At 37.6% G+C, this 26,074-nt stretch overlaps 1 protein-coding gene across 1 annotated transcript in view; it reads right to left on the bottom strand.

Moving 5' to 3' along the window:
* Nucleotides 1–26,074, bottom strand: part of STARD9 (StAR-related lipid transfer (START) domain containing 9) — an 89,765-nt gene that overhangs the window by 33,644 nt on the left and 30,047 nt on the right. Inside the window, exons 4-18 of the mRNA XM_009074938.1 lie at nt 23,617–23,733; nt 21,832–21,864; nt 21,684–21,745; nt 21,126–21,238; nt 15,373–15,442; nt 12,091–12,163; nt 11,113–11,180; nt 10,058–10,155; nt 9,645–9,845; nt 9,143–9,240; nt 6,870–6,947; nt 5,996–6,070; nt 5,141–5,320; nt 1,228–1,279; nt 205–342 (exon numbers count right to left, since the gene is read on the bottom strand). Of these exons, the coding sequence (XP_009073186.1) occupies nt 205–342; nt 1,228–1,279; nt 5,141–5,320; nt 5,996–6,070; nt 6,870–6,947; nt 9,143–9,240; nt 9,645–9,845; nt 10,058–10,155; nt 11,113–11,180; nt 12,091–12,163; nt 15,373–15,442; nt 21,126–21,238; nt 21,684–21,745; nt 21,832–21,864; nt 23,617–23,733 (1,456 nt within the window). The remainder of the gene's footprint in view (nt 1–204; nt 343–1,227; nt 1,280–5,140; nt 5,321–5,995; nt 6,071–6,869; nt 6,948–9,142; nt 9,241–9,644; nt 9,846–10,057; nt 10,156–11,112; nt 11,181–12,090; nt 12,164–15,372; nt 15,443–21,125; nt 21,239–21,683; nt 21,746–21,831; nt 21,865–23,616; nt 23,734–26,074) is intronic.

The raw sequence follows: 26,074 nt of genomic DNA, 5'->3' as shown, positions 1-26,074 counted from the left end.
CTTAATTTTATTTTCTGTGAGGTACTTGATTCATTTGTCCTAATCTGGAAGCTCTAGCCATGGATCAAACCTTGTGGAACAAGGAGCAATAGGAGACTGAGAGATGTATTTCTTAGAGCTGCTCAAGTTCCATAAATTCTTGTCTCAAAACTCCAGTAGTAAGTTGATTATAATGCAAAATTCACAGTGAAGAACAAGCCTTACCTTGTGACAGACGGCACGATCCAGTCACCTCACATCCATTCACAGTGCAGCGTGCACCTTGAACTGGTTGCAGTGTCACAATCCCACAGTTATTGTCTATTGTACAGTGATTCCTTTCAATCCACTGCCCCTGCAAAACTACAGTATACAGATTTATCCCACCTGCTGAAGGGGCTGGGTTTGCACTATTTTCCTCAGAACAGACAACCACATGCTGTTTGACACTATGCATACTTCATACCCTAGAGAACAATGTCATGTGTAGAACAAGAAGATTAAATGGTCATCTTTGACTGCTAGTCAAGTACTTAATCACAGAAAAAAAACTTATTATCGAAACTCACTATTGAAAATAGTGAGATTTTACCTTTAAAGTATTTCTGGCTCTGGAAAACTATACATCACTTCCTCATTTGTGAGCTGATGTGAAAATTCTTCATTTGTGCTGAATTTTGTTAATGCAGTTATGGCATTTATTGTTTATATTTTACTAATTTACAGGCAGAAAATAATCAAATTTAACCAAGCTTAGGAAAACTTAACCAAAGTTCCACAAAGTTTCCAGTTTCAGTTCTTTATCATGATTTCCGGCTCTTGAGACTGACTTAAAATTAAGAACTATTCCAAATCATTTGGATTTTAGACATAAAATATCCTGTCAAATTAGAGTTGAAAAGCATTTTCAGTGTCTCATGATCACTTATGCCAGTAGTCTAGAATAGATCATACAAGGATTTGGATGTTGGATGAAGGTATTTCTAAACTCCAGTGTAGCATTTCACAAGTGGGAAGAAAATTCTGAAGAGAACTCAGTTAGGTCAAGACCACTGACTTTCTGACCTCTTAAACAAAAAATAACCAAAATATTTTAGTCAACTTAAATAATTAGACTCTTCTACTTACCTTATTCTATAAAGAAAGCTGATAAACAGAAACATTATAAAGCTATTACACATGACACATATAAACCTCTTGGTTTGAACTGACCATATCATAAAATAATTTGTAATATCATTCTCTTACCAATGTCTTGATCTTGGTCTGAATCACTTCTTCCAATTTTGGTTGTTCCTTCCTAAAACAAGAAAAGAACTCATTTAAAAGTGGGTTACAAAAAGTGGACGATATATAATAAAAACTCTTTGATACATCATCTTAGTAACCAGCTGAAATAAATTGCCTCTGAATGACTGAATTGTTTGAAGCAAACACTATGTACTTTGCAATACTTTAGTCTGCTGTCCCCCAAAGCATTGCAATTACTTCCCATCTTGCAGCTATGTCAGCATCTCCTCTTAAGACTGCTGTAGATGGAGTAATCCTCAGTGGATGATTTTTGGACTGTGTTTGAGACAAATATTTTGAATATGAACACATGTTCTGATGCTTTGAACTTTTACAGTGAGACATGATGTTTTCAGAAATGAGATAATTCTTTTTACGAATATCTATGCAGAAAGAAGCTGCAAAATGATTATTCACTTAACAAGGCTTTTCAGATATAAAAGTAACCAAATTCCTTCTCCATCATAGATTATGAATTCTTCAAACTAACTACTAAAGAAGAAATTTTTTTCTGCAAATTAAATTACATTTATGAAAAGTCTCGGTGCTTATGGCAGACAGACAAGTTCCCCAACTTGAAGATTCAGTAACTTCAAAGAATAGAACTGCCTAGGAACAAATATCTCCTGAACAAGCAGACTCAAACCATATTATGGGCCAGTGATGAAAGGGAGACAGTATTCTTACGGTGTACTGCAAATACCAATAAAAAAACCTAATTTAATCAATACCTTGGGGAAAAAAATCTACCAAAAAAGAGAAAATTAATATACCATATCTGTCCATCTAGTATTTTTCATTACCTGTTCTATATTTTTTCCTAGGAAAACAAAGCAAGATAATTTCCCAGTTCTGAAGATATGCTACACTTGGTTATGGCAAACTTATTAGTAAATCCACTCTAAGACTACTTTAGAGGCAATCTTTTAGTTATATTAAAAATAATTATGGACAACAAACTATGTGATTTTTATGTGCTGAATATGCTCTCTGCATATTGGACCCTAGATTTAAAGGTGAAGCAGGAAGTAGTAATCAGAAGCCTGAAGACTGGGAAAATGGAAGCTGTGCACTAGTTTAAGATGATGCAGTTATGGGTAATTATGGGTAAATCACAGTGGGTTTGTGCACTGGAGGGAACGGGAATGATTATCATGCAGCTCCTCACAGAACTCAGCTATCTGAACCAACTCACAGACCCCTCTGGTTCAAGCCCTGCTGAGACTTTCCTTGCTAGAGACGCTGAAAGCTGGATTAGCCCAGTGCCCCTGCTTTGGAGTAACTACCGAGTTACATGCCAGTTTAATGTGCAGTGGACTCAGCCACAAAATATCCACCTGGATTTGCCACAACTTGTAGAAAATTTATGATCCATATGGCCTTTGCCTCACTTCACACAATCAAGTGAGTTAGCAACAAAAATTTTATACAAGAGAAGTAATCCAACTCCTAAAAGATCTATCAATTTTCATTTTCACTAAGCAAATAGTTATTGTAATCCTAAAAGAATTTTTTTACAATACACTGAAATAACTCTACAATTAATAACTGTAATACAGTTTAATTCAGAAAAGCATATTACAGCAGTATTGGCTCATGAAATACACAATAGTCTCCCAGTTGGCGGAGTGGCTCTGAGTGAATTTAAATCAAACTAAAAACTGCAGATAAGAACAAGGGTACAGATATAATACAAACAAAGCAACTCAATATGAGAAAACAAAACAAAAATAGCCATAACCCAGGCCAATGTTGGTTTCATTCTTTTTAAATGCTATTACTAAGCTAATAATTTAAATATTTATACTCTTTCCAAATTTAATATTGTGTATTCTACCTGAAAAAGTGAAAGATGTTTCAGATTAAATGATTGCAGAACTAGATCTTAACATATTGAGGTACATCTTCACATCTGCTGAAGTGCTTTTACACTGTTATCTTCTTTGGCTGTGTCTGATGACTAAGGGTAGAATTCCCAAGGTGCATTACAAAACCATAAAGAGTGAGATTGTTTCCCCCCTTCACTTTTGTGAGTATTCCAACTTTCAAAACAGTTTGTGAAGTACATCTTCTACTAGAACAATATAAACAAATCATATATTTTTACGCTATGCAAAAAAGGTCAGTTAAATTATAGGAAAATGTTAATGAAAACCAGAATATTAAGCATAGGCACAGCATTGATCAGTGCAATTAATACTATGGAATATCAAGAGACTAGAAGAGTAATACAATATTTATTCTACATGATGTGAAAAGTGCTGCCATAACCTCTCGCTAGAAGTGCAATGTAAAGTGCTGCTATATGTTGAAGCCCTAATATGTACAGAACCGCTAATGTTTTACCTTCTTGCTGTTCAGATGAAGGTAACAGACACCAGAGACTAAAAGGTGTAAAGCACAAAGAAAAGAAAAGGCAGCATCTAGGAGCAAAGAAAGAAGGGACAAAGATGTTAGTGTGACAGAGAGACACGAATGATTTCAGGTGACCCTTCAAACCAGGTTACTCCACTAAAATGAATATATATAGGTGTTGTCAAAATTAATATGGGGAAATATTTGGTGTTTCCAAAATGGCACATAATAGAAAAACATTTAACTAGTAGCAATTGCTTCTAATAAATATTATTATTATTAAATAAATAACATTTAATGTTAATATAGAGTTGAGTAGTTAAAGCTGTATGTCGATCAGCACTAGATGTCATTACTTGGCCCCTAATTATTACCTGGTACAATTTCTTTGTGTTGGCATGAGAAAAATTACCTTTCTCTTTCAACATGATAGTAGAACATCATGATTTCTGTTTTAAATATTTGTTGTGGGTTTTAGCAGGAGTAAAAGAAAAATCCTGAGTCCCTAAACTATATCAATTACCACAAACCCTAGATTTGGATAAAGATTTTTTCATTAGTAGCAGACACATGATTTCCAACCATATTTAACATGTTTTGATAATGAGTGCATCTCATGAGGTACCATCATTCCTTTCACATTAAATAGCATCAATATTTCAGGAATTTCCATTCATTTAAACAACATTAAAAAGTTAAAGTCCAGCTTAGCACTGACTTACTAAAAAAAAAAAAAAAAATCCCCTAAAACTATTTGATCTAGCCATGCACATCATAAGATGCAACGTGGAGTAATAGACACATAATATTATGAACATTTCTTGGCAAAAACCTTGCTTTAAACGAGCAGCTACACAGCAAAATAATATGTGTGAGGCCAGGATTTCTACCTTATTTTCAAAAGTAGGCAATCAAGTGGGATCACAAGGAGTTAGCCTTCATGCTACACCCCTGGAATCTATTTGGCAGACTTGGTAGTGTTAAAAGCAATATACAGAAGTCATTGCCAAAGTGACCTTGTGTTTGTTAAAGCTTTGTAAAGGAGAAGTCATTGCCAAAGTGACCTTGTGTCTGTTAAAGCTTACATTTATCTGTACATATACAAGTATTCCATTCTTAAGTATACAAATATTTAATAAAAGGTGGACCAGTATGTCTGGTATACTTTAAGCACCATCCTTTATGTTTACACACAACTATTGTCATGCTTTGTGGACAAACTATTTGAGTATTTTGCTTTACTTACGATACATTAGCAAATGGTTTACACATACATTCATAAGAGGCCAATGTATGTTCTTATATGAATATAAGGACAATTCATATATGAATTCTTATCCTCCTCCATTTTCATGTGTTCTTGCCTGATTTTCCCTCCATTTTATGTGTCTTGTGATCTGTGACCTTTACTTTTTGATACCTGTAGTTGTAACGCCACCCTAACCACTCTCCATTTCCAAAGAAAACAAATGTTTTCAAATTAAACGGAAAAATAAGACAAGTGACAATATCTCACCCTGAGGTGATACAGCACAACTCCTGTGCTGAGGATATCATCATCCACAGCCATCAGATGAGGTAAATTAGAATCTATTGTTACTCCAGCTTTTTCTTTGTTGATGTCCACACTGTATTCTTCCATGATGGCTTTCCTGTCTGCCCACTTACTTGTCCAGTCTTTGGTCAATTGCTCAATCTTGAAGAAAGAGAGAGGAAACAATCTCACTTACTAAGGTGGTTAACATTTCTCATAGATAAATTTCTCCAGAAAGAACTGTATTTTTTTCCAGTTACACCAGTTGTATTGCAGATGTATTTCTAATTGCAGTATATTTCTGTGGCAACAAAAAATTGGGTTAAAACAGTATTACCAGCTAGTGAAGCAGGTTTAATCTGTTGGAGACTCATTCCCGGAATGTCAGAAAGAGGTATGATCATGCTAACAAGATATTTTGCCTGTCTTTGCACAAAGCTTAAACTTAAGGTCTCCAAAACATTTCTAGGTTACCAGTGATCAAGTGTTCTTAGTCATTTTGGCAATTGCACAATAATTTCATTTGAATAAATTGGAGGAGTTTAATCTTAGAAGGGACAGACTCTGTATAATGAATTACTGTGAAATACTGAGACAGCTTTCAAATGAGGAGTAGATTGTGCAGGCTTATTGAAACACAATGGAATGTGTCCCATTAAGGACACAAGACTTTCATTACAAATTGGTAGAGGACACTCAACATGCATTCAGGATGGCAGTTTCCTGCATCTTCAGAGCAAAAAAGGAAATGATTAAGACAGAAATACTTCTACTAAAGCTAGACCCTCGGCCTAGTGAAACAGGAGACAGTCACAGCATCAAATAAATCATACACACCTTCATTTCATTCTGAAGAACCAGCTCAGTCAGATTTCCATTCCTGTCATCACTCCAAGAGGGACTGGAATTCCTCTGTACAAACAACAGCCACAAAGATCCATGTTTCCTTATTCACAACTGGCAGGCATGTTCTTTCACTTGCCAGCATTTCAGTGATGAAGCCAGGAGAAAGAAAGACAAAATACACATGCTGCCTTCTAGTAAGATGCCTGCTAGCATCTACCCTACATCTCTCTGGCTATTGCATGCATTTATTTATTTATTTTAAATGGTGAAAAAGCAATAACAGTGACACTTTTGTGTAAATAAATCCTGGATTGTAGCTCCTGTCTCTCCCAGCAAAATATTCTCTCCATGGCATGGAAACCCAAGACGCTATTATTATTCCAAAGGAGAAAAACATCAGGGATGTCAGCTGTACTATGAGGGTTCACAGATGTTCACAACTTCTTTTGGGGAATAGAGTGTGCAGGCAGGGTGAAACCTCCAAAATACTTCTGAGGTCACTGGTTCACAAGTCTGGCAGGGAAATTACACCTACGGTTAATATTTTATACTGTCTTGGTGCTTCCATATCCCCATATATAAAATATTTCTATTTCACAGTACTTCTGGACTGCAAAGCCATACAACTCCATGAAAGACAGGCAAGGAAATTCTTTTGAATCATTACATGACTGTTTATACTACAAGTTCATCAATATAATAACAGAAAAAGAAGTGACAGAAATGCAGTTAACCTTATAATAATTGCAAAATCACCCACAGAACAGTTTAATTTCCTTCGAGTTATAATAAACATGGAAAGATTAACAGATAAGATGAAAGTAAAGCAACAGAAAAGCTCCAGTAGGGAAGTGTTGCTACATACCAGTTCAAAGCTCAACAGCATAGTTTTCAGCCTATCGATTTCTTCTCGCAGTTCTCTGATCAGTTTCACATTTGCATCCTGAAACATTGAGACACAAACCACTGGAAAAATCATTCTGGAAAAAACTTTAGATAAAGAAATCAATGCAGAGATGCTCCAAGAGCCAGGAGGAGAGGAGAACAGGCACACTCACAGCAGCAGTCCTTGCTTCACTCTGCCAGGCCCCTGGAATGTACTGCCTAGGGGCCCAGTGGTTCCCCAACTTCAGTAGGGTCTCATTTCCCACAGCGTTTCAACCTCTTTTGAACACAGACCTACTATAGTACTTGTTCCATCACGACTAGCTGGATATATCACTGCTTTTAAGGATTTATCTTCCAAATAGTTACATTAGGTCAGAAAAATGCTATTGTATAGAATTAGACTAGAGTCATCTAAGTCAGAATGTCATCAAGGAGGGTATTAAAAGCCCTTGCAGCTGATACAGAAAGCATTTCCTGCGTGCTTGTGTGGAGGCATTTATCTGACTTTCAGAGTAAGCACCTCTGCACTGGCAGTTTCTGGAATCAACTTTTTACAGACAGTTCAGGGAAACTCCTGAGTCAAGAATCAACTATCTCTGGGCTGCCCATGACACTTTGGCTCAGGTCAATTTGCAGAGAGTGGAAGAAGACTGAAGGGGTGGGGTTAAAGGTCTAGCATGGGCTGGGCAAGAGAGTGATGGGCATGCAAGTTGAGAGGCTGAGAGCATGTACGTAACAAGAGGCTCATGTAGGAGGACTGCTGACTTGACTTTGGCCTGTCAAAGTTGAGAACTGCTGTTGACAAAACCAGGCACACTATTGCTGCTGCTACTGATGTCTGAAAACTAGTTATAGGCACTGGTAATACAGATGAAAATTACATTTGGGAAACCCAGGATTAGAAGGATTAGAAGGGTTTCCTTCTGCTCAGATTTAACTTATGTGTTAGGAAAACACATAAGTACATCTCTGAGATTCTATCCTTTTCTCAACATAAAACATTTTGATACACTCAGCCCAAATCACAAAAGAATAATACTAAAGCTGTAAAGTTAGTGACTGAAAGATTAGGAAAGGCTGGAATCAAGGCTAATTTTTTTAAACCTAAATTCAGCTGATATCCCTTAAATGGATACATCATGATTCAGTCCTCAATTTATGTCATCATATGCAGCATCATGCAGAATGCCAGGTGAGGAATGCTCAATTAAGGAGAAGCAATTCAAGAGTTTTATAGACCTAGCATATGTGATTGTAGATCCTGATTACTATGGGCTACTTGAATTTCCCTGTGAAGACAGACAGAATTATGCATTTCCCCATGGATTAATTTTCATTCTGGTTCTCATCACTATAGTGTCTAAAACCTCCACAAGTGCCTAAAACCTTCACAACTGCTATCAGTTTGTTTTAGCAGCATCTCTTTGTTTGGGAGAGTTTATGCTTTTCTTGTTTGATAAATGTGGACTGGGGGTAAGGGTGGAAAATGAGAAAAAAACACACACTGAAAGTTTGCTTTAACCATCTAGACTAACATTGAACAATAAATGCTGTAGCAGGAGCAGAAACAGAATCCTTCAAGGCAGCATCTGACTCTCTCCTTAATAATCTGCTATCATTTACTTTGTGCAGCCTGTGAAAGATTCCTGCACAACCGAACAGATGAAACCGTCATACATCCAGAATTCATACCTGGAACAGGCCTATTTTATGCAATGAATGAACATGGGATTTTGTGGCCAAAATTATTCACATGTATTTAAAGGCTTCATTATTTTTTGCACTGAAGACAAATTGAGACTACATAGTTTACCTTAGGCCTGGCATATTAACATTTGAATTCTTGACTGAAACTTTGTGAAGTGTTCATTTAACTTGCCAAAAAGGTTGCAAGGGTTATGCACTTACTGTAACATGTTAAATAGTAACAAATAATCCTAACAGACCTGTAACTCTACCAATATTTAGGGTAAAGACATAAATTAAACATACATGTCATAACAATTCAAAGAGAAGGAAAATTGAAATTCAATGGACAGAGATGAAGAATATAAAATAGGTGTGAAATTCTAGATGGTTTAATCTGTGGGGGAGCAAGGAAATTATTTGTTATATCCAGGTTTCATTTTAGCTCTCATTAACATGGAAGAAAGGAAGGAAGGACTTTATAGAGCAGATATTGTGAATAAACCTTAAACAATACATGCAACAAAATGGGACAAGAATTAAAAGCAGAACTCAAGGCCTCACCTCATTCACTCTGGGCTTGTTAATAATATTTTTGGCATTTGAAGCATATCTCAAGGTACTCATGGTCTCATTGTAGCTGGAGCTGGCAGGAGAGATAGCTACAGACAGAATAAAAATGGAAAAGAAAGCCTGTTTTAAAAAGTAATCAGTTTTACTCATCGCTCTTCAAAATTTTGTTCTGTTCTTGCTTCTTTCAAAACCAAACCCAAAAATATCCTTAGGGTTATTTCATTAAACTAACAGAGAATGTAATCTCGAGATTGCACTTATAACTGAATAAATCACTTCAAATCAAAGCTATGACCTTGGAAAGACTCCTGAACTTAACTTCATGTACAATCAGCATGCCTTTTCATTTCCTTGAGTATTCTATGAAGTATGTATGAAAATCTTTACAAGGACAGATTCCAAGTGATACAGCTGTCTTCTCACTGCAGTAGAGATGCATATTAAAGGTGCAATGTAGTGCAAAATGTTATCAATCAACAGAAACCAAACTCACTGGCAATCATAATGGTTTTGGAGTTGCCCCCCAGACTGTCCTTCAGAAGCCAGGTGAGGATGGAGTCACGGTATGGGATGTAGGCTGGTCGTCTGGTCCCACTGGTGCTGTCGGTGGAAGGACTGTCTGCATGACTGCTCTCCCCTTCACTTGCTATGCTGTTAATGCTCTGGCAGCTGCTGGACATCTGAGAATTTTGTGCTGAAGGGGAAATATCACAGAGCTCAGGAAAGGGATTATCTTTTTCTGTCATGGCCATTTAATTTTCTCAGATGTCATTACAGCACACACCACTCAGCTGCTCTGTTCAGCTTTTTGTTGTACCATGTAAATAAACATTAAAACACAACACATGATGAGCAAGCTGTATGCTTTTATCACTACCCTTCAATATAAAGAACTAATGTGCTTACCTAAAGTGGATATGACAATTCCAAGAGTAACTAATGACTTGTTAATGTTGGCACCTTCAGTAATTCTATCTTTACAGTAACTGGGATCAGCTCTTTCACTGTAGTATGCAATGATGGAAAAGACAATGCAAAATAAACAAAAATGCTTAATTATTAACATACAGTCAATATTAAAATATTACGTATTTTCCTGAAATACAAGAAAACAGAAATTAACCGCTTTGCAATTAAAAACCTGTATGCTTTGAATACTTCATATTGTTCAGAAAGACCAAGCAACCAAGAGCAAAGGACATTGATGCAAGATACTGTTAAAGACTCATCAATACAGAAATTCAAGTCTGAATTGGGCAAACCAGTCATAATGGTTCTGAATTAAAAAAAGCAACATCCATTTCATAACTCTGCTAGGATAGACTGACTCAGTATAAAAGTCTGTTCATCCCCTCAATACTCCTTTCTCTGCTCATACCTGCGTGGACATTCACATTCTTGAGAAAAAAATGTTTCATTCTCTAACTGTTCTATAACTCTTCAGCATGACTTCCATCTTTCTGTTCTCTGTCACATCCAGCACAACCACGTGTTCCTCACTGAAATGCATAGCTGAGATCAGAGACTCAGAAACTTTTGGAACATGAACAACATAAACAGTGAGATATGACTACTTTCTCCCACTCGTGCTAGGCAGCCATGAGGAATACATTCCTTATTTTCCCTCTCTTTTCAAGTTCAGATGCAATAATTCATACAATAGCTACTGGAAAAGTCACTTAATAAGAATACAGCGTTGAATGAAATTGCCTTAAATATATGTAACATACAGTATTGGACCTGAGGACCCAGGAATTCCCTTCCCCAATGAAAACCCACTCCCAGTTACAGAAGAACAGATAACAAAGACAATATTAGCTTAATATTCTTTGTTACTGTGTAAGAAAAGCAGGCTTACTGTTAGTTCAGTGATATTTTAAATCATTAAATTTAATCTTTTAAGGCAGTACTACCAGAATCTTCAGAGAAAATTACCTCTTTGCCCCTCTGGATATTATTACCTGCCTGCAAGGTCCACTAAGTTGATCTTGCTTGAAATTTCAGAGGGGAGATTGTTCTCCAATATAGCCTGAAGAGAAAAACATAAATAAGAGAGATTATTCCTCTTAATTAATTAATGAAAATAAAATTGATATGCTTTTTTTTTTTGAAACTGAGTTATATGTATGACTGTCTCACTGCCTTTCTTTGTGACCTTGACCCTCTGACTATGTTCAAGCCATTAACTCAAAAGCTTTCTCACCCGACAGAGAAACTACCCTCTAATGACAATTTCCTCTTGAAAAAAATCCTTTACTGCCTAGCGACTGTGAAAAGCTTTCTTGTAGATCTTGCAGTGTTATTTCCCACTAATGTAATCCAAAGGTCTTTTGTGAAACTACAGAAAAGTATCCCAAAATGTTCTATGATTACAGGATGTTAGAAGTGTGAGATAGAAAAGGTCTATTGGATCACTGAATGACTTCCCTGCCAGGGAAGGATATAATTCCTCCAGAGAAAGAGTGCATTGTCTCTAGGACAGAACTGGATGCCAAATGTTACAGAGATGAGCACATCTAAAAAGCTGGATAGATACAAAATTTCAGTGTTAAACTAATGCTATACCTAATTAAGGGTCATAAACAAGTGTGACAAAATGCAACTTCAAATATATTCACACAAAATTTTCATACCATCTTAGAAGGGGCACTGCATTTCAAAGGGCTGATTAAAACTCGAAACATTTCTTTTTAGAGTGAGTCTTTGGCATCACTTCTGACTGTAAGCTTGCACAAAGGAACAGAATACTTCAGTAAGCACTAAACACATCAGGCTGTGTAGGAAGTGTAACACATCTGCAGTGTGATCCAAAGGAAATAAGCAACAGCTTTCACAGAGACTATTCCAAACAGCACAAAACAGTGACAAGTAAACAATGTACAACACAGTGAACAATGATTTTGAGACTGAAAAAGGAAGTTGGATTATTTTTAGCTAACCTGAGTGTAGTGGATGGTGAAGATAGCATGGGATCTGCTGCTGGCATTGTGAATATGCGTAGCTGCTGTGATTCTAGAAAGAACAAACATTCAGTTACAAAGGCTTATTTCCCTGTATTCAGGGAAAGCAAACACATCAGACAAATGAAGATGATGGAATATGAAACTTGGAGAATATGGTAGGTTGCATACTTGGATCCAACCACAGATTGGCACAGAACCTGGAAGGGTGGAAACCAAGGATCAGTTGAAGGTGTTTTTGTCCACCCCCACTCTGAAGAAATATCTTAAAACAGCCTTACAGCACAGGTGTAAGGTGTTGCATAACCACAGAACATAGCAGAGAAGTACAGCCAACAACAGCGCCAACAGCTCACTGCCAACACCACTGAATGCACCAGCCCAGCACTTTTTCTCCATAGTCTCCTTTTTTTTTTCTTGGCACTTTCAAAGGGTCCAAAAAGTTTCATACACCACTTCTGGGACTCATTTATGTCCCAGCACTGATACAATAGTTTTACACTGTTAGAGAGTCCAGTGAGTACCCACATGAGTACTGAATGAATACTGTAATTCACTGTGCGGCACTTGCTTGGCTTTACCATGTGAACAGAATGGTCATAGGGCTCTAGTGCTCTGACCCAATGCACTCTGGCAAGCAGGTACCAGGTGAAAGTTTGGAAATTCTAATTTCTTTGTTGCTATTTTGATTAGACAGACCCCAAGAAGTAGTATTTTGCCTAGGGCAGAAGTCAGGTCACAGGTCCTCTCCTTTGTCACTCTTGTAGCTTGAGTATTAGCTATATGTGCAGCCTTAAGCATCAGTTTTGCCAAGCCTACCCACAACAACATTGCTAATTCTAGCAGTGTAGACAAGGACTGTGGTACCATGCTTTTGTTACGAGCCCAGCTGTCAGAGTACTGCAGAAACCAGTTGCATTAGAGAGCAGAGATCCACAGCCATGCCTAAGCCACTGAGTGCCCAGCACATGAGGACAAAGTCAGGACTCTCCTGCCTGTTGTTCTCTCCTTCCTACACCTCCACAGCCGTGTAAGTGGGCACAGCCAAAAGCCTAGCGCATAACAGTTATAAGTGAGCCTAAGTTGAGGCAGCAGGAGAATGTGAACTAGTCCCCAGATGGTGGAGGAGGAACACAAACAATTAGTAAAGGGTAGATGACAGAAAACAGCTGGGTAGAGAATATAAGGGAACAGCACCGAAGTTTATAATGCAAAAGAGAAAAAGAAAGTGCCCCAGGATTTGGAGAAGGAAATGTTAGTGCTCCTCATGTCCGACAATACACAAGACAACTGGAAGGCAAGTTCACAACTCATGAGAACATTTTTATGGGAGAATACACGTGTTAGTTTTTCATATATTCTATTGCATCACGGCGTGTGGCGTACATTTTAATATTTTTAACTGCTCCAACAGTTATCTAGATTCATTAGTTGTTTTGCTTTACACAGCACTAGGGCTATCCTTTTAGAAATTGGTATTTCCTATATTATAAAAACATTAATCTTAAATATTTGAGACTGTCTTGCAAAGTGTCAAAAGAAAATAGCACTGAGTTACAACAAAAATAATGATTGCATGTTGAAAATCATATTTGTTTATCTTATGATAGGCAGGTGGAGCCAAGCAGGTGTGGAGATGTCCTGATAAAACCAACTGAAAATGCCTTCAATAAACTCTGCTTGTTGTTAGTACAGAGGTTACCCTCCACCCCATAAAAGGCACCATCCATGTGCAAGGGGAGCTGCCCCTCCTATCTTTCCTGTCTCCACCCAAAGGAGGCAATTGCAACCTGTTCACCACTTTCTTTATCCCTAAGATCTTGCTGAGGTTAATTTGACATAATTTTCCAGACTGAAGATGTTTTAAATTAGTTCATTTGCATTTATAATGTACTAATAAATAGTCTGCAGAATATTTTGTAAAAATAAAGACTACAGGAGTTTCCTGTATATTTCAAAGATGTTTTTGAAAAAATATCCAGAAAGAAGTGTTACTTTGTTTCATGTAAGTGACAAAGTTTGAAACTTCAGCATCACAAAAACTTCCACACAAAATATTAACCTCTGATTTTGTTTTCTTTAAACCTTCTATTTCCTCAGCAATGAGACAACTGTGGGATTACAAATAAAGACTACAGGAGTTTCCTGTATATTTCAAAGATGTTTTTGAAAAAATATCCAGAAAGAAGTGTTACTTTGTTTCATGTAAGTGACAAAGTTTGAAACTTCAGCATCACAAAAACTTCCACACAAAATATTAACCTCTGATTTTGTTTTCTTTAAACCTTCTATTTCCTCAGCAATGAGACAACTGTGGGATTACACTGGTAATCCTTCTATTTCCTCAGCAATGAGACAACCATGGGATTAGACTGGTAATCAGTCTGGAATTTTGCTGTTCTGAAAAATTCTCTTCTTACTGTAGAGTTGCATCTATTATCGCTATAAGCAAAAGCAGCAAAACGTAATCCTGATGTATATTCTATGTTTTTTGTGATAATGCAGCTTAATTTTTATTTACTTCCCAGCATCACTGACACTCTAAAATCTTGACCATTCTTATGATAAGACTTAACATCAATTTTGGAACTGTGATTTGCATTTGGAGGATCCTTTCAAATAGAACTCTTTTCCATTGCTGTAGTGGCAGTTATAAAGATATCCAAGGCTTCCTGTCAAAAAGGTAAAGAAGTGTCTTGCCTAACCAGAGCCAAAATCATTGTCCTCACTGGTGTGCCAATTCCTGCAGCTCTTTCATAACAAGCATGCATGATTTGGGCTAAGAACTTACAAAATACTTACAAAAAGTAAGACAAATAATTATCAACCAAATACTTATAGAAATTAAATAAATATGCACTGTACCTTCAGCAATTTTAAATCACTACATTACACTAACAAGCTAGTTGAAAGCTATACAGTCTAAAGTGTCATGAGCAAGTGAAGAGGAAAAATGGAAGTCTGTTTACAGAAAAATGTTTTCTTGGCTTGCATTTTTTATAACAGATGGCTGAATTTTGTGGGTAAGTCATCATGGGATCAGTTTTGAAGAAACAACTTCATGAGTGCTTGTAGCTCTTACTGGGGATAATATGAGGATACATAACATCTTATGTGAATGTCCTGTGCTGGATCAGCAAACCTGACATCCTGTCATGACAAAGCACTGGCAACACTGTCAGTAAAGCAAACATAAATGAAATCAACACACCATGAAAGAAGTGTTAAATGCAGATGAAGCTGGTTTGTTTTATAAAATACCTTTTAGCTATTCCTTCTTCTAGAAGTTTTACAACTTGCTTGTAGTCTGTAACTAAATGCTGAGTCAATCCTGCCAAAGATTTAAGAAGAGTTAAATGCATAACTTTCTCAGGAAGTTTCAGCCAGTTTATCAAACCATTTACTCAACATCAGGAGCAAAAGAATGTTCTGCTGAGATGCAAGTCTATTCTACAAGTAGTCTCTCAACCAGAGTAACTTTTATTTTAAAAAACAACCCCAACTATTTTATTTTTTAAAAATAACGTAAAAAACTGCAGTCCATTCTTCAGATGCTGTGACACCAGTACAAAAAATGCCTCACTCCTTCAAAGTGCAACTTGTCTGCAGAACAATAGTATTTAAAAAATAGCAGAACTCCAACTCCATAATAAATTTTCAGCTATGTCACTGCTACTAATTGGGTACAGATCCTGTAAAGAAGCTTTTGGCCACTTTTCTCCTCAGAGGGTTTTTGAGGGATCTCAAAAACATTATATGAAATTATACCAAAATGATATGAAACATCTGGCCTTTTCTTATTGTCTGCTTTCAGTTTGTTTGTTGGTTGTTTGGGGGGATTTTTGGTGGAGTTTTTTGTTGTATGTGTGTATGCGTTTTTGTTTGTTTTGTTTTAAAATTTGATTTGATTTGTAAGCAGGGGAAAAGCCCTTAAACAAACGGAAGAAATGCTGCCTTCAGAGCCTCCTGTGTCAGAGGGGCAGTCATGAGGACGTGGGTCCCAGTGGAGGGCAGTGTGCTGCTGTGCTGTACGGCACTGCCAGCTCCTTGCAAAATGCAAATTCCAGCAGACATACGAAATTACCCGCAACAGGCTTGTACTTCCCATAAAGCCAGTTTAATACGCATAATTTACATTTTATGGTGATGATTATTTATCATTTGTACTGCAGTGACTACTTAAAACACACCTGAGTTGTGAATTGAGTCTTGCGTCATACAATGCCTAGTAAAACACACCTGTGCAGAATGTTTTATCTCCCAGCTGGAATCCAGGGCAACTTCCTACCCCTGAACAGATTTAGGTTTGGATTGTTTTATTACAGACCACAAAAGTGTGGGTGAAGACAAGGCGCTTAAAAACATTGATATATTTGGATCGAATAATTTATCTACTGCTAGAAGGTAAGTCAAGACTAATATTAAACTCAACAAGACTGAAATAAGTACTTCTACCATTGTTAGAGTCTACCCTTAAAGGATAACAGCTTGCTTAACTTTAAGAGAAATAAAAATCTAAGCCAAAGATGGGAATTTACTTTAGTCCTCCAACAATTGGTACACAAAAAGAAAAAAAAGATTTTTGGTGGCCCACACTTTTAATAAAACCCTAAATGCAGTGTGCGTGCATGCACACTCACACACACGCCAAGTATAGGGTGATTATCAAACAAAAGTATTTCTTCTGCTCTCTAGTGTCTCTTTACAATACACTAATTCAAGCAGTCATCATATTTTCCATTTGAGAAAGAAGCCCACTATTTTTCCAGCACCACTGTGTTCTTCAAAGCTCAGTACATGGAAACTATCATATATTGTTTTCCCAGACCCTTTTTCAGGGTCTTATTTAACTGCATAAAAATCCAGTTATAAAATGGAGGCATGGAAGAAATTCTTACCTGCATACATTTTCATAAGCACTGGAATAGTGAATCTAGTACAGAGTTCAAAACATTTAAGCTTTTTAATAAGGTAAATGAAATATTATAAATGTTGCTTGAAAAGAAATGATGAAGTGTTCTATTGGCTGCTAGAAAAAGAATGGTCATTTTCAAGTCCCGTGGAAAGATCAAAAACACTTGTTCATCTAGAAATCTACCTTGGAGTAAGAAAAGATCTCCCCCAGAAATCTGTCTCAGTGTAATAAAACAGATTGCATCATTTCCTGATTTAAGAGAGGCTGAGGCCTTAACAGTGCAACAATCTGTGAGGGAGAAGTTTGAAACAATTCCAATCCAAAGCACAGAAACACTTTCAGCATTTTAAAGGCTACAATCTCTCAGCTTTTATGCGGAAAAACGATGGGCTGGAAACTATTCAAAATACTTAGTGTTCAGAGCTGAGACTTCCTGACTCGACTTGCAAATAGAAAATGCATTTCCCAGAACATCCAAGCATCCTTAAAGTGGTTTTCTGATTTTCCTGTGTTTCATCCACTGCTAATTGCACTCTGGACATTGACAGCAAACACATAACTGACAAACTAATGGTACACTGGGGAGCTCTTGATCAAAGTTAGCAAACCTTAAAATTGTTGATTGCTTGAAAGAAGTATGATGTAAATATAGATGCTAATCCTTAACTTCTTTGATCTATGGAAAATAATGGACTATTTCTCAGCTTTGCTGATGTTCACCATTTTATTTCTCCCATACAGCAAATTGCCTGGAAGATAAACACAAAACAAGCTGCCCATCTAGTAAACTTTCTGCTAATTTTGCTCTCAGCCATCTACTATTGGAAATAATACTCTTGCACTCTGATCCTGCAAAAGAGACCACATATAAAATTGCCAGACTACTTCAGCACACAGAAGTCTTCATTACAGAGCTCAGCAATTGTTGATTGCAGCAATATATTACTGCAGTTGAGAAGGGTATTTTGTACCATTGTTGTGAATCTCTTCATTTTCTTGAATTTGATCTAATTAAAATCAAGCTGACTGTACTCCTCACCTGCATTCAAAAGACCTCTGGACTTTGTCACTGCTGCTTGTTTTTAATGTGAGCTAATGAATGCAGTTCCAAAAGGAGCTATCACACCTTCTTTATTAGTCCTTCTCCCCAACAGACAACAGGGCTGTCTCAAGTAAAGGAAATTGTCACAGTTCTTAATTGCATAAATTGTACATAGGCAAACATATTAATTAATATGTATTTATATACACACTATATACACAAAAAAGAACTATGCCATCTGTTGCCACAAGCCACTGACCCATCAGCCTGAAATCACTTCTGTTCACATGCTCCCAAAACAGTATCTAATTACACTCCATGATGCCTTTAGCCGAGAAATTACTTCATTTTTCATGCATGTGATCAGTTTTTCTAAGGATGCAAATCACATTTATTATTAAAATCAAAATTTTTCTTACAGATATTAACACAAAGATTTTTTTGAGCCTGTCATAAGATACACATGGAGAGAATATTATAAAATAAATTATTCATACTGAATTTACAACTGTGGCCAAAAGTGGCAAATATTATTTAGGTTAGTCTTTTGTCATTATCTTTTCCTCTTAGTTTACAAAATATATTCAAGTGAGAACTTTTATGGCATATGTCAGAATCGTTCCACTCAAAATTTTTGGTTTTTTTCTAAGTATAAAACCCATATTCAAAAGTGGCAAATTAAAAAAATAAGGCAAGCAAAAAAAAAAAACCATCAAAAAAACCCACAACAGCCAAACTCCCCCAAAACAACAACAAACCAAGTCACAACAGAACTGAAAAAGAAGTGACAGAATTGGCCTGGAAGGTTCAAGATGAAGACAAAATAGCAACAAAAGGCAAGCCAGCCCATTGGCAGAAGCTATAACTTTATTTTCTTTTAAAACAGGGAAACTCCATTATATGCAGCCAAGGAATCCCTGGATATAAGGCCTGAGAAAAGGGATGGAAATTGCCAAGGAAGGAAGCAGCTTAAAGACCTTTTCTTGTGTGGTGAATGAGCAGCTGCTAAAAGAAAATAATTAGTATCTGTACTCCACCAGCAATGAAGTTCTCCAATAACAAGCAGGTAGAAAGAGAATCTTGGAAAGACCTCAATAAAGGCCAAATGTCTATGAATCTGCTTTTCAAAGAATGGTAAGTCTGCCATACTAACGAGACCATCAATTCATCTATTTTCCAGCTCCCCTTAAACATGATGCTGATGTGCTGGGAAAGCACAGCTGAAATAACCAGAATGCTAGACAGGCCCTTGTGTATAGGACCATGCAAGGTTTCAGATTTTGAGAGGAGGAACTGGTAAAGAACCATCAGTTGTTAGATGTACCATGGCCCAATACAGTTCAGGGATTCAGAGCTGGGAATTCCAGGCTCCATTCAAGCACCACAGAAAGGGATCGGGGGTCCTGGTCAATGGCAAGTTAAATATGAGTCAGCAGTGTGCAGTGGCAGCCAGGAGGGCCAACTGTGTCCTGGGGTGCATCAGGCACAGCATGGCCAGTCGGTCAAGGGAGGTGATTGTCCCGCTGGACTCTGCACTAGTGTGGCCTCACCTTGAGTCCTGTGTGCAGTTTTGGGCACCGCAATATAAGAAAGACATAAAACTATTAGAGAGTGTCAAAAGGAGGAATACGAGGGTGGTGAAGGGCCCAGAGGGGAATCTATATGAGGAGCAGCTAAGGTTGCTTGGCTTGTTCATCCTGGAGGAGACTAAGGGGAGATGTCATTGCAGTCTGCAGCTTCCTCATGAGAGGAAGTGGAGGGGCAGGCACTGATCTCTTCTCTCTGGTGCCCAGTGATAAGTCCCAAAGAAACAGCATGAAGCTGTGACAGAGGTAGTTTAGGTTGGATATTTAGAAAAGGTTCTTCACCCACAGGCTGGCTGGGCACTGGAAAAGGCTCCCCGGGGTAGTAGTCACAGCACCAAGCCTGACAGAGTTCAAGAAGCATTTAGACAATACCCTCAGTTACATGGTGTGGTTCTCGTGGTTGTCCTGTGCTGGGCCAGGTGTTGGACTTCAATGATCCTTGTGGGTCTCTTCCAACTCTGTATATACCGTCAGCCAAACCCACCAGCTCATCAGGGCCAGCAGAGGTGGGACCACATCTGTCCCCTTCTGCCTCACAACAGGCAGTGTGGCACCAGCTCTCCCTCTCCTCCTCACATGGGGAGGTGGAAGGGAAGACACTGATCTCTTCTCTCTGGTGCCCAGTGATAAGTCCCAAAGAAACAGCATGAAGCTGTGACAGAGGTAGTTTAGGTTGGATATTTAGAAAAGGTTCTTCACCCACAGGCTGGCTGGGCACTGGAAAAGGCTCCCCGGGGTAGTAGTCACAGCACCAAGCCTGACAGAGTTCAAGAAGCATTTAGACAATACCCTCAGTTACATGGTGTGGTTCTCGTGGTTGTCCTGTGCTGGGCCAGGTGTTGGACTTCAATGATCCTTGTGGGTCTCTTCCAACTCTGTATATTTTGTGATTCTATAATTCTGATTCTATGAATTAAGAAGCCTATAATGTTTTTAATCATACAATGCACCTACATTACCCATCCTGTGCTTTTTCAGTTTAATGAAGGAAAATGAAGCTTACTGGGTTGTCATTTGGGTAATACATTCTTTAATCACTTCACATGGCCTGCCCTGCAACATCAAACAGTTAAATTTATCTACTTTTTTTTTAAAAAGTATATTCTGCTCCCAAGGTGCTAAACAGGTATAGAGAGACCTTAGGCTGGTCTGAAGAACCCATTTAGAGCTGATGTTGGTGAATTTCTTAATTAAACTCACATTTCATTCCATTCCTAATTAACAAAATTCCATGGCTCACATATCACCTCTGCGTAAAAAGGGAAAGAAAAGTGCAGGATATCCAGCCAGTAGGAAACAGAGGCAAGGTTTTCAGTGTATTACATCATGTTAACAAGAAAAATATTTGATGAAAGTAACTCTTGAAGAGTAGAGGCAATTAGGACTCTGTCAGGAATATATGCAAAGGCACATACAGACCTGATACACATTTACTTGAAATTCTGATGCTAATTGTGAAGCTCACTCTCACCTTGTACATATGGTCCTGTTTCAGGGTGTTCTCGGACTCGAAGTGTGTAAGGCTTCTTTCGGTCTGACTGCCTTAACAAATCTCGGACACGCTCATTATAGATTTCAAGAAAACTGAAAAGAAAGAAACAAACAAAAAAAACCCCACACTCAATTAAAAACAAAACAAAAGGAGAAAGTGTATATTTAGACAGTGCAACTATCTGAATATTGCATAAATTCCAATCATAATACTTCAGTAGATCCATAGGAATTACGAATATGAACAGAATGTAGAATTAAGGCTCAAATGTAAGAGTTAAACAAACAGGAAGTAATTTTTCAGTGCACTCCTATTCCAGCTGTCTATACAAAAGTTTACAGACAGCATCCAAAGAACTATACTGAGATGGAAAACTACACCCAAGTTTCTCATTCTTCCTCTGTATTCTCCCCCTTGTTCCAAAATTATCATCTGAAAAAAATCAGAAACAAAATAAACTTGTCTATACTTAGCTTGATCACAGGAATATGTTGTTGAAAGCTTTCATAGCATTGTATGAAACAGTGACAAACTTACCTGACCTTTACCCTGCAAGATGCTGTCTGGTCTGAGTAGTCATCCTTCCTTGAAAAGAGGCCCTGTACAACCAGAAGTTTATATAAGTTTTAAATGCATTAAGAAAATCTAACTGCTTAAACAAATGCAAGTGAAGGAAAAAAAATACCTCACATATACGAGGAGTCAGCCCAATGGATGCCTTCAAATAAAAAACAGAAGAAAATGTAAACAATATACTTGCAATCACTTATGCAAAACTTTTATTTAAATAAAAGCCAATTTATAAGAAAAGTCCAGAATCATAGTGCAGTAATGACTCTATGGTGGATTACAACATAAACAGCCCTGAAGTGTAGTTCAGAACAGCATGGCTATTCATAGAAATGGCAATTTTAGAGCAATTTTCACAGCACCAATGAGAAGTTTAGAGGCTTGGGTTAAATCCAAGAGCTGTTTGATGTAAAGGTACTGGACAAGTCTGTGTCAGAGGTGTTGCAGTCTAGATTATGCCAGGACAACACTGAAACTAGCTTGATTGGACATGAATATTTTGTGGCTTATTCTGTCCTTATTCTGCTTTTATTTCTTTATGTTATGGCATCACAGAGCAGGCTTGGAACAGCCTTATGTTCTAGATTTATAAACCTGGTCTCTCAGAGAGAACAGGATATGGGCTACTAACAACACCCAAAAAGTTCAGTGTATACCAAACACTTGTTTCTTCTTAGTTTTGAACACTGCTTCACAGTGAATAGATGTTATCAAAGATCAGATCAAGGCAGTATTCCATTGGAGAAAGAAATCACTCTATAAGCCAGAAATCTCTTAGAAATACTACACTCAGAAATTTCCTTGGAAATAACATTAATTTCAAGATGTGGCCATTCTGAATTGCAAAGATATTTTCAAAACAGTGTGAAACAAATATCCTAATTTGCCACCTATCAACCCCAATTTTAACAGTCCTCCAGGCTTTCATGGCACAAAGCTTGAGTTCACATAAAATGAATGGAGAATCAGGTAATGATTTAACACAATTCTATTGCTGATGTCTGTTGGAAAAATAAAATTCCAAAAATCCAAACTCTTGTCAAAAGCATAAACCTTTCTAGAACGGCCTTTTACTTATCTTCAGGGTTTGAACAAATTTTGCCCTTATTTCACCTTAGAAACTGAATACCATGGATGTAGGAAATACTGGTTCACTTACACAAATTATTAAACGAAACTTTTCTATTTTTGGGGCGTTTCACCAACAGCTAAGAATATTTATGGATGAAAATCAAGTTGTCCTGTGTTGCAGCAGAACACAGGAAGTCCTTATCTGACTCCATCAATCTGAGTATCAAGATTAAAACGCACTTTAAGTGATTCCTGCTAGACAATCTGAAAATGTAACAGCTTCTGCAAATTCCATTCAAATACATTTCAAAACTGGAAATGAAGCACATATTAGTTTCCACAGGCCAAAGGATAACTTCTGCAACAGGTAAGTATCCCAAGTAAATAATGAAGCCTGTTACAGAGGTATTACTGGGAATTGTATCCAGATTTATTTGCAAAAGTATTTTAATTTCAGCATAGTTTAGACTGACAAAAAATTCCAAAAGAATGAATACTTTGTGTTATCTATTCTGGTTTCTAAAAACCAGAACTATTTGGGGTATAGATTTTTTTGTTCTCTAACTTGCTGTAAGATCCATACAAGGTAATATGAAGATTATCTAATGACAAATATTTGAATTACACTATATTTTCTAGTATTTTTACCTAATACTATATGATTTACCTAAATGTAAAGGCTGCCACTTTATGCATTTATATACTAAATAAAACATGTATAAGCATTCTGCTCAACAAGTACAATAATCACAGTTTCAAAATAATATGATGTTTCTGCTAGACATCCCTAAGTTTAAACCCTAAGTTTAAAATGAATGGTGTAACTCACAGGTGTTCCCAACATTGTGTAAGTTTTTCCTGAGCCTGTCTGTCCATATGCAAAGAGGCAGATGTTGTATCCTCTAAATGCACCTGACAACACAGAAGTGCCAAGGTCCTGGAACACCTGAAAAGACCAAAAGAAATAAAACAGTTCATGAACAATAAGCCTTCCTATAAACACTCTGCATTACTTGCAGATCTTGCCCCTTTAATAACTCCATGGGAACAAGGATCTTCACAGCATTCGTCTTTCTAATTTATCAGACTCAGTCTAACAAGTGCTCAGCATTCACTTGTTAGATCTTCCTTAGGACACTGGTATGCCAAGCACAGTAGTGTTTAAGTGCTTCCCTGCCTGCCATCTCTTATTTTATATTCAGACCATATGAATTCTTGAGGATCTCCCCTAGCCCAAGTTTTTACAGCTTTTCATGCCTGAAAAAAAGGCATGATCAAGGCACTTTGTTGCAATGACATTAATAGGGGCATTCAACTTCAGAATTACAGGTCAAAAGTAAAGTGAAGTCTAACCCACAGCCTGCAGGCAGACCTTATTTATACAAGTAATGTTTCCACCCAACCTGTCTGGTCAGTAAGTGACACTACCAAAGGCTACATGCTTATTTTCTGTTCATGCCAAACACACAGTGATATACCTTATTCTGCTCATTGCACTACAGAGCCATGACCTGTTACCACCAAACCAGTGTCACCTCTATGGACTTCCAATGTTTGCACTGGTCCTACGTGGCTGCTAAAATTGGACCATCACTGCCACACTACCCATATAGCAAGATCTGAACGGTCATTCCTTCTGCTTTCCCCGTTCATTTCTTTGGAGCCACAGCTGCCCCACATTGTGACCACATTCTCAGGACACCTGTGCCATGAATTGCATGTCAAACAGTCTTTTAAAAGAGGGAAGAATGGTACCCTCTCCTAAACGTCTCTTGTGTTTCTAAAGTAATTGCCTTTCTCCTGTTTACTCTGCCTGACCTCTGCATCCCAGTTCCCCAAATATGCCTCCTCTCTGCACTCCCAGCATTTCTACTTTCCTTCTTACCATTCACTTAGATGTCAGAATCCCCCAAGACGCAAAGCAAAGTGATCATACTGCAATTCTTGAGCCACAGAACCTGTTTGTTTAAGGCCTTCCACTTAAGGTTGCACTTCCACGTCAATTCTCCAGTGAACACTGAGCTTTACCTCAGTAGAAGCACTAGGATCTTTAAGCCAACCTACTTGGCCCATAAAACCTGTAGGAACCTATTATCAGAGATCTCTATCCCTCTTTCAGATTTGGTTCAACCTAGACAGTTTGTTCAAGAATTATTGGGAAACGTGGGCCAGAACCAGACAGCTACAGTGAAACTGCATTTCTTTAGAAAATTTCTTCAGGATAGGAGATTGAAGTTGCTAACTATTCAGGAGAGATTAAGAATTCACCAGTTAATTTTTCTGTAGATTCTGCCTGCTCTGGACATGCTTCACCTCATGATGTTAGAAGGACTTTTGCCCAGTTTCCAAATTGGACAGGACACTTAAATTCAGAGAAGGAGAAAGAGAAAGTTCCTCCTGTGTAAGCAGCTCAATGATTTTCTGTAGCTGGGAATGTGAATACAGGAGTAGGAAAGAATCTGATCTAAATTCAAGATGGCAAGAGCCAGATCTGAAGATTGACAGAGGATTAGTGAACAGGTAGGTAAAGTAACAACCATTGAGAAACAGTAATACTGAAAGGAAGGAATGAAAAGAGAATGAAATTGATAATAGGATCTGAATAAGGAGAAGGAGTTAAGGAAGGAAAAGTGGGGCTAGTATCCATTGGGAACAACAAATCAGTGGGAAAGAGATTGAACTTGGAAATGCAGGTAAACATTGGATTGGGTTGATATGGAGGATGAAGCACAGGAACAAAAACATGAAAGACAGATGATTGCAGTTATGTAACCCAGAGAGTAGGATTTTGAAGCAAAACCGAGTGAGACTGGAGTCAAGCATAAAGGACTAACAAATTACAGAATGCATTATCCTGAAGTAATGGAAGCAAGGCAATACTGTACCCACTTCAGAGTACCAGTATCAAATAAATTCACAGATTTTTCCTGGCTCATTGTACACAGAAGTGGCCTAAAATGAGCAGGAGTACTCCATATCAGTTTAGAAACCAGTACTTCAGGTAGTGGAACCTCTTACGACAGGGATAAATGGAGCCTAGAGAAGTATCTTGATTCTACAGTAGTTTCCTCATTCAGAGCTGTCCTCCTTTCTGATGGTTTGCAATGGATCTTTGGGAGTTAATAACTGAGCTAAGTATAAAAAAAATGAAATCTTCACAAGGTGACAAGCCTTCAGTGTAACAATACTATCCATGCCATTTGGATATTGAACTTGGTATTTTAGAACAACAGCATTTTACTTCTAATTCTGTTGTTGAAAATTTGTATGGTATTGTGCAACTCATT

The sequence above is a fragment of the Acanthisitta chloris genome, unplaced genomic scaffold (genome assembly GCF_000695815.1).
Source record: "Acanthisitta chloris isolate BGI_N310 unplaced genomic scaffold, ASM69581v1 scaffold18115, whole genome shotgun sequence".
NCBI lineage: Eukaryota > Metazoa > Chordata > Aves > Passeriformes > Acanthisittidae > Acanthisitta > Acanthisitta chloris.
This window is presented reverse-complemented; position numbering and strand designations above follow the sequence as displayed.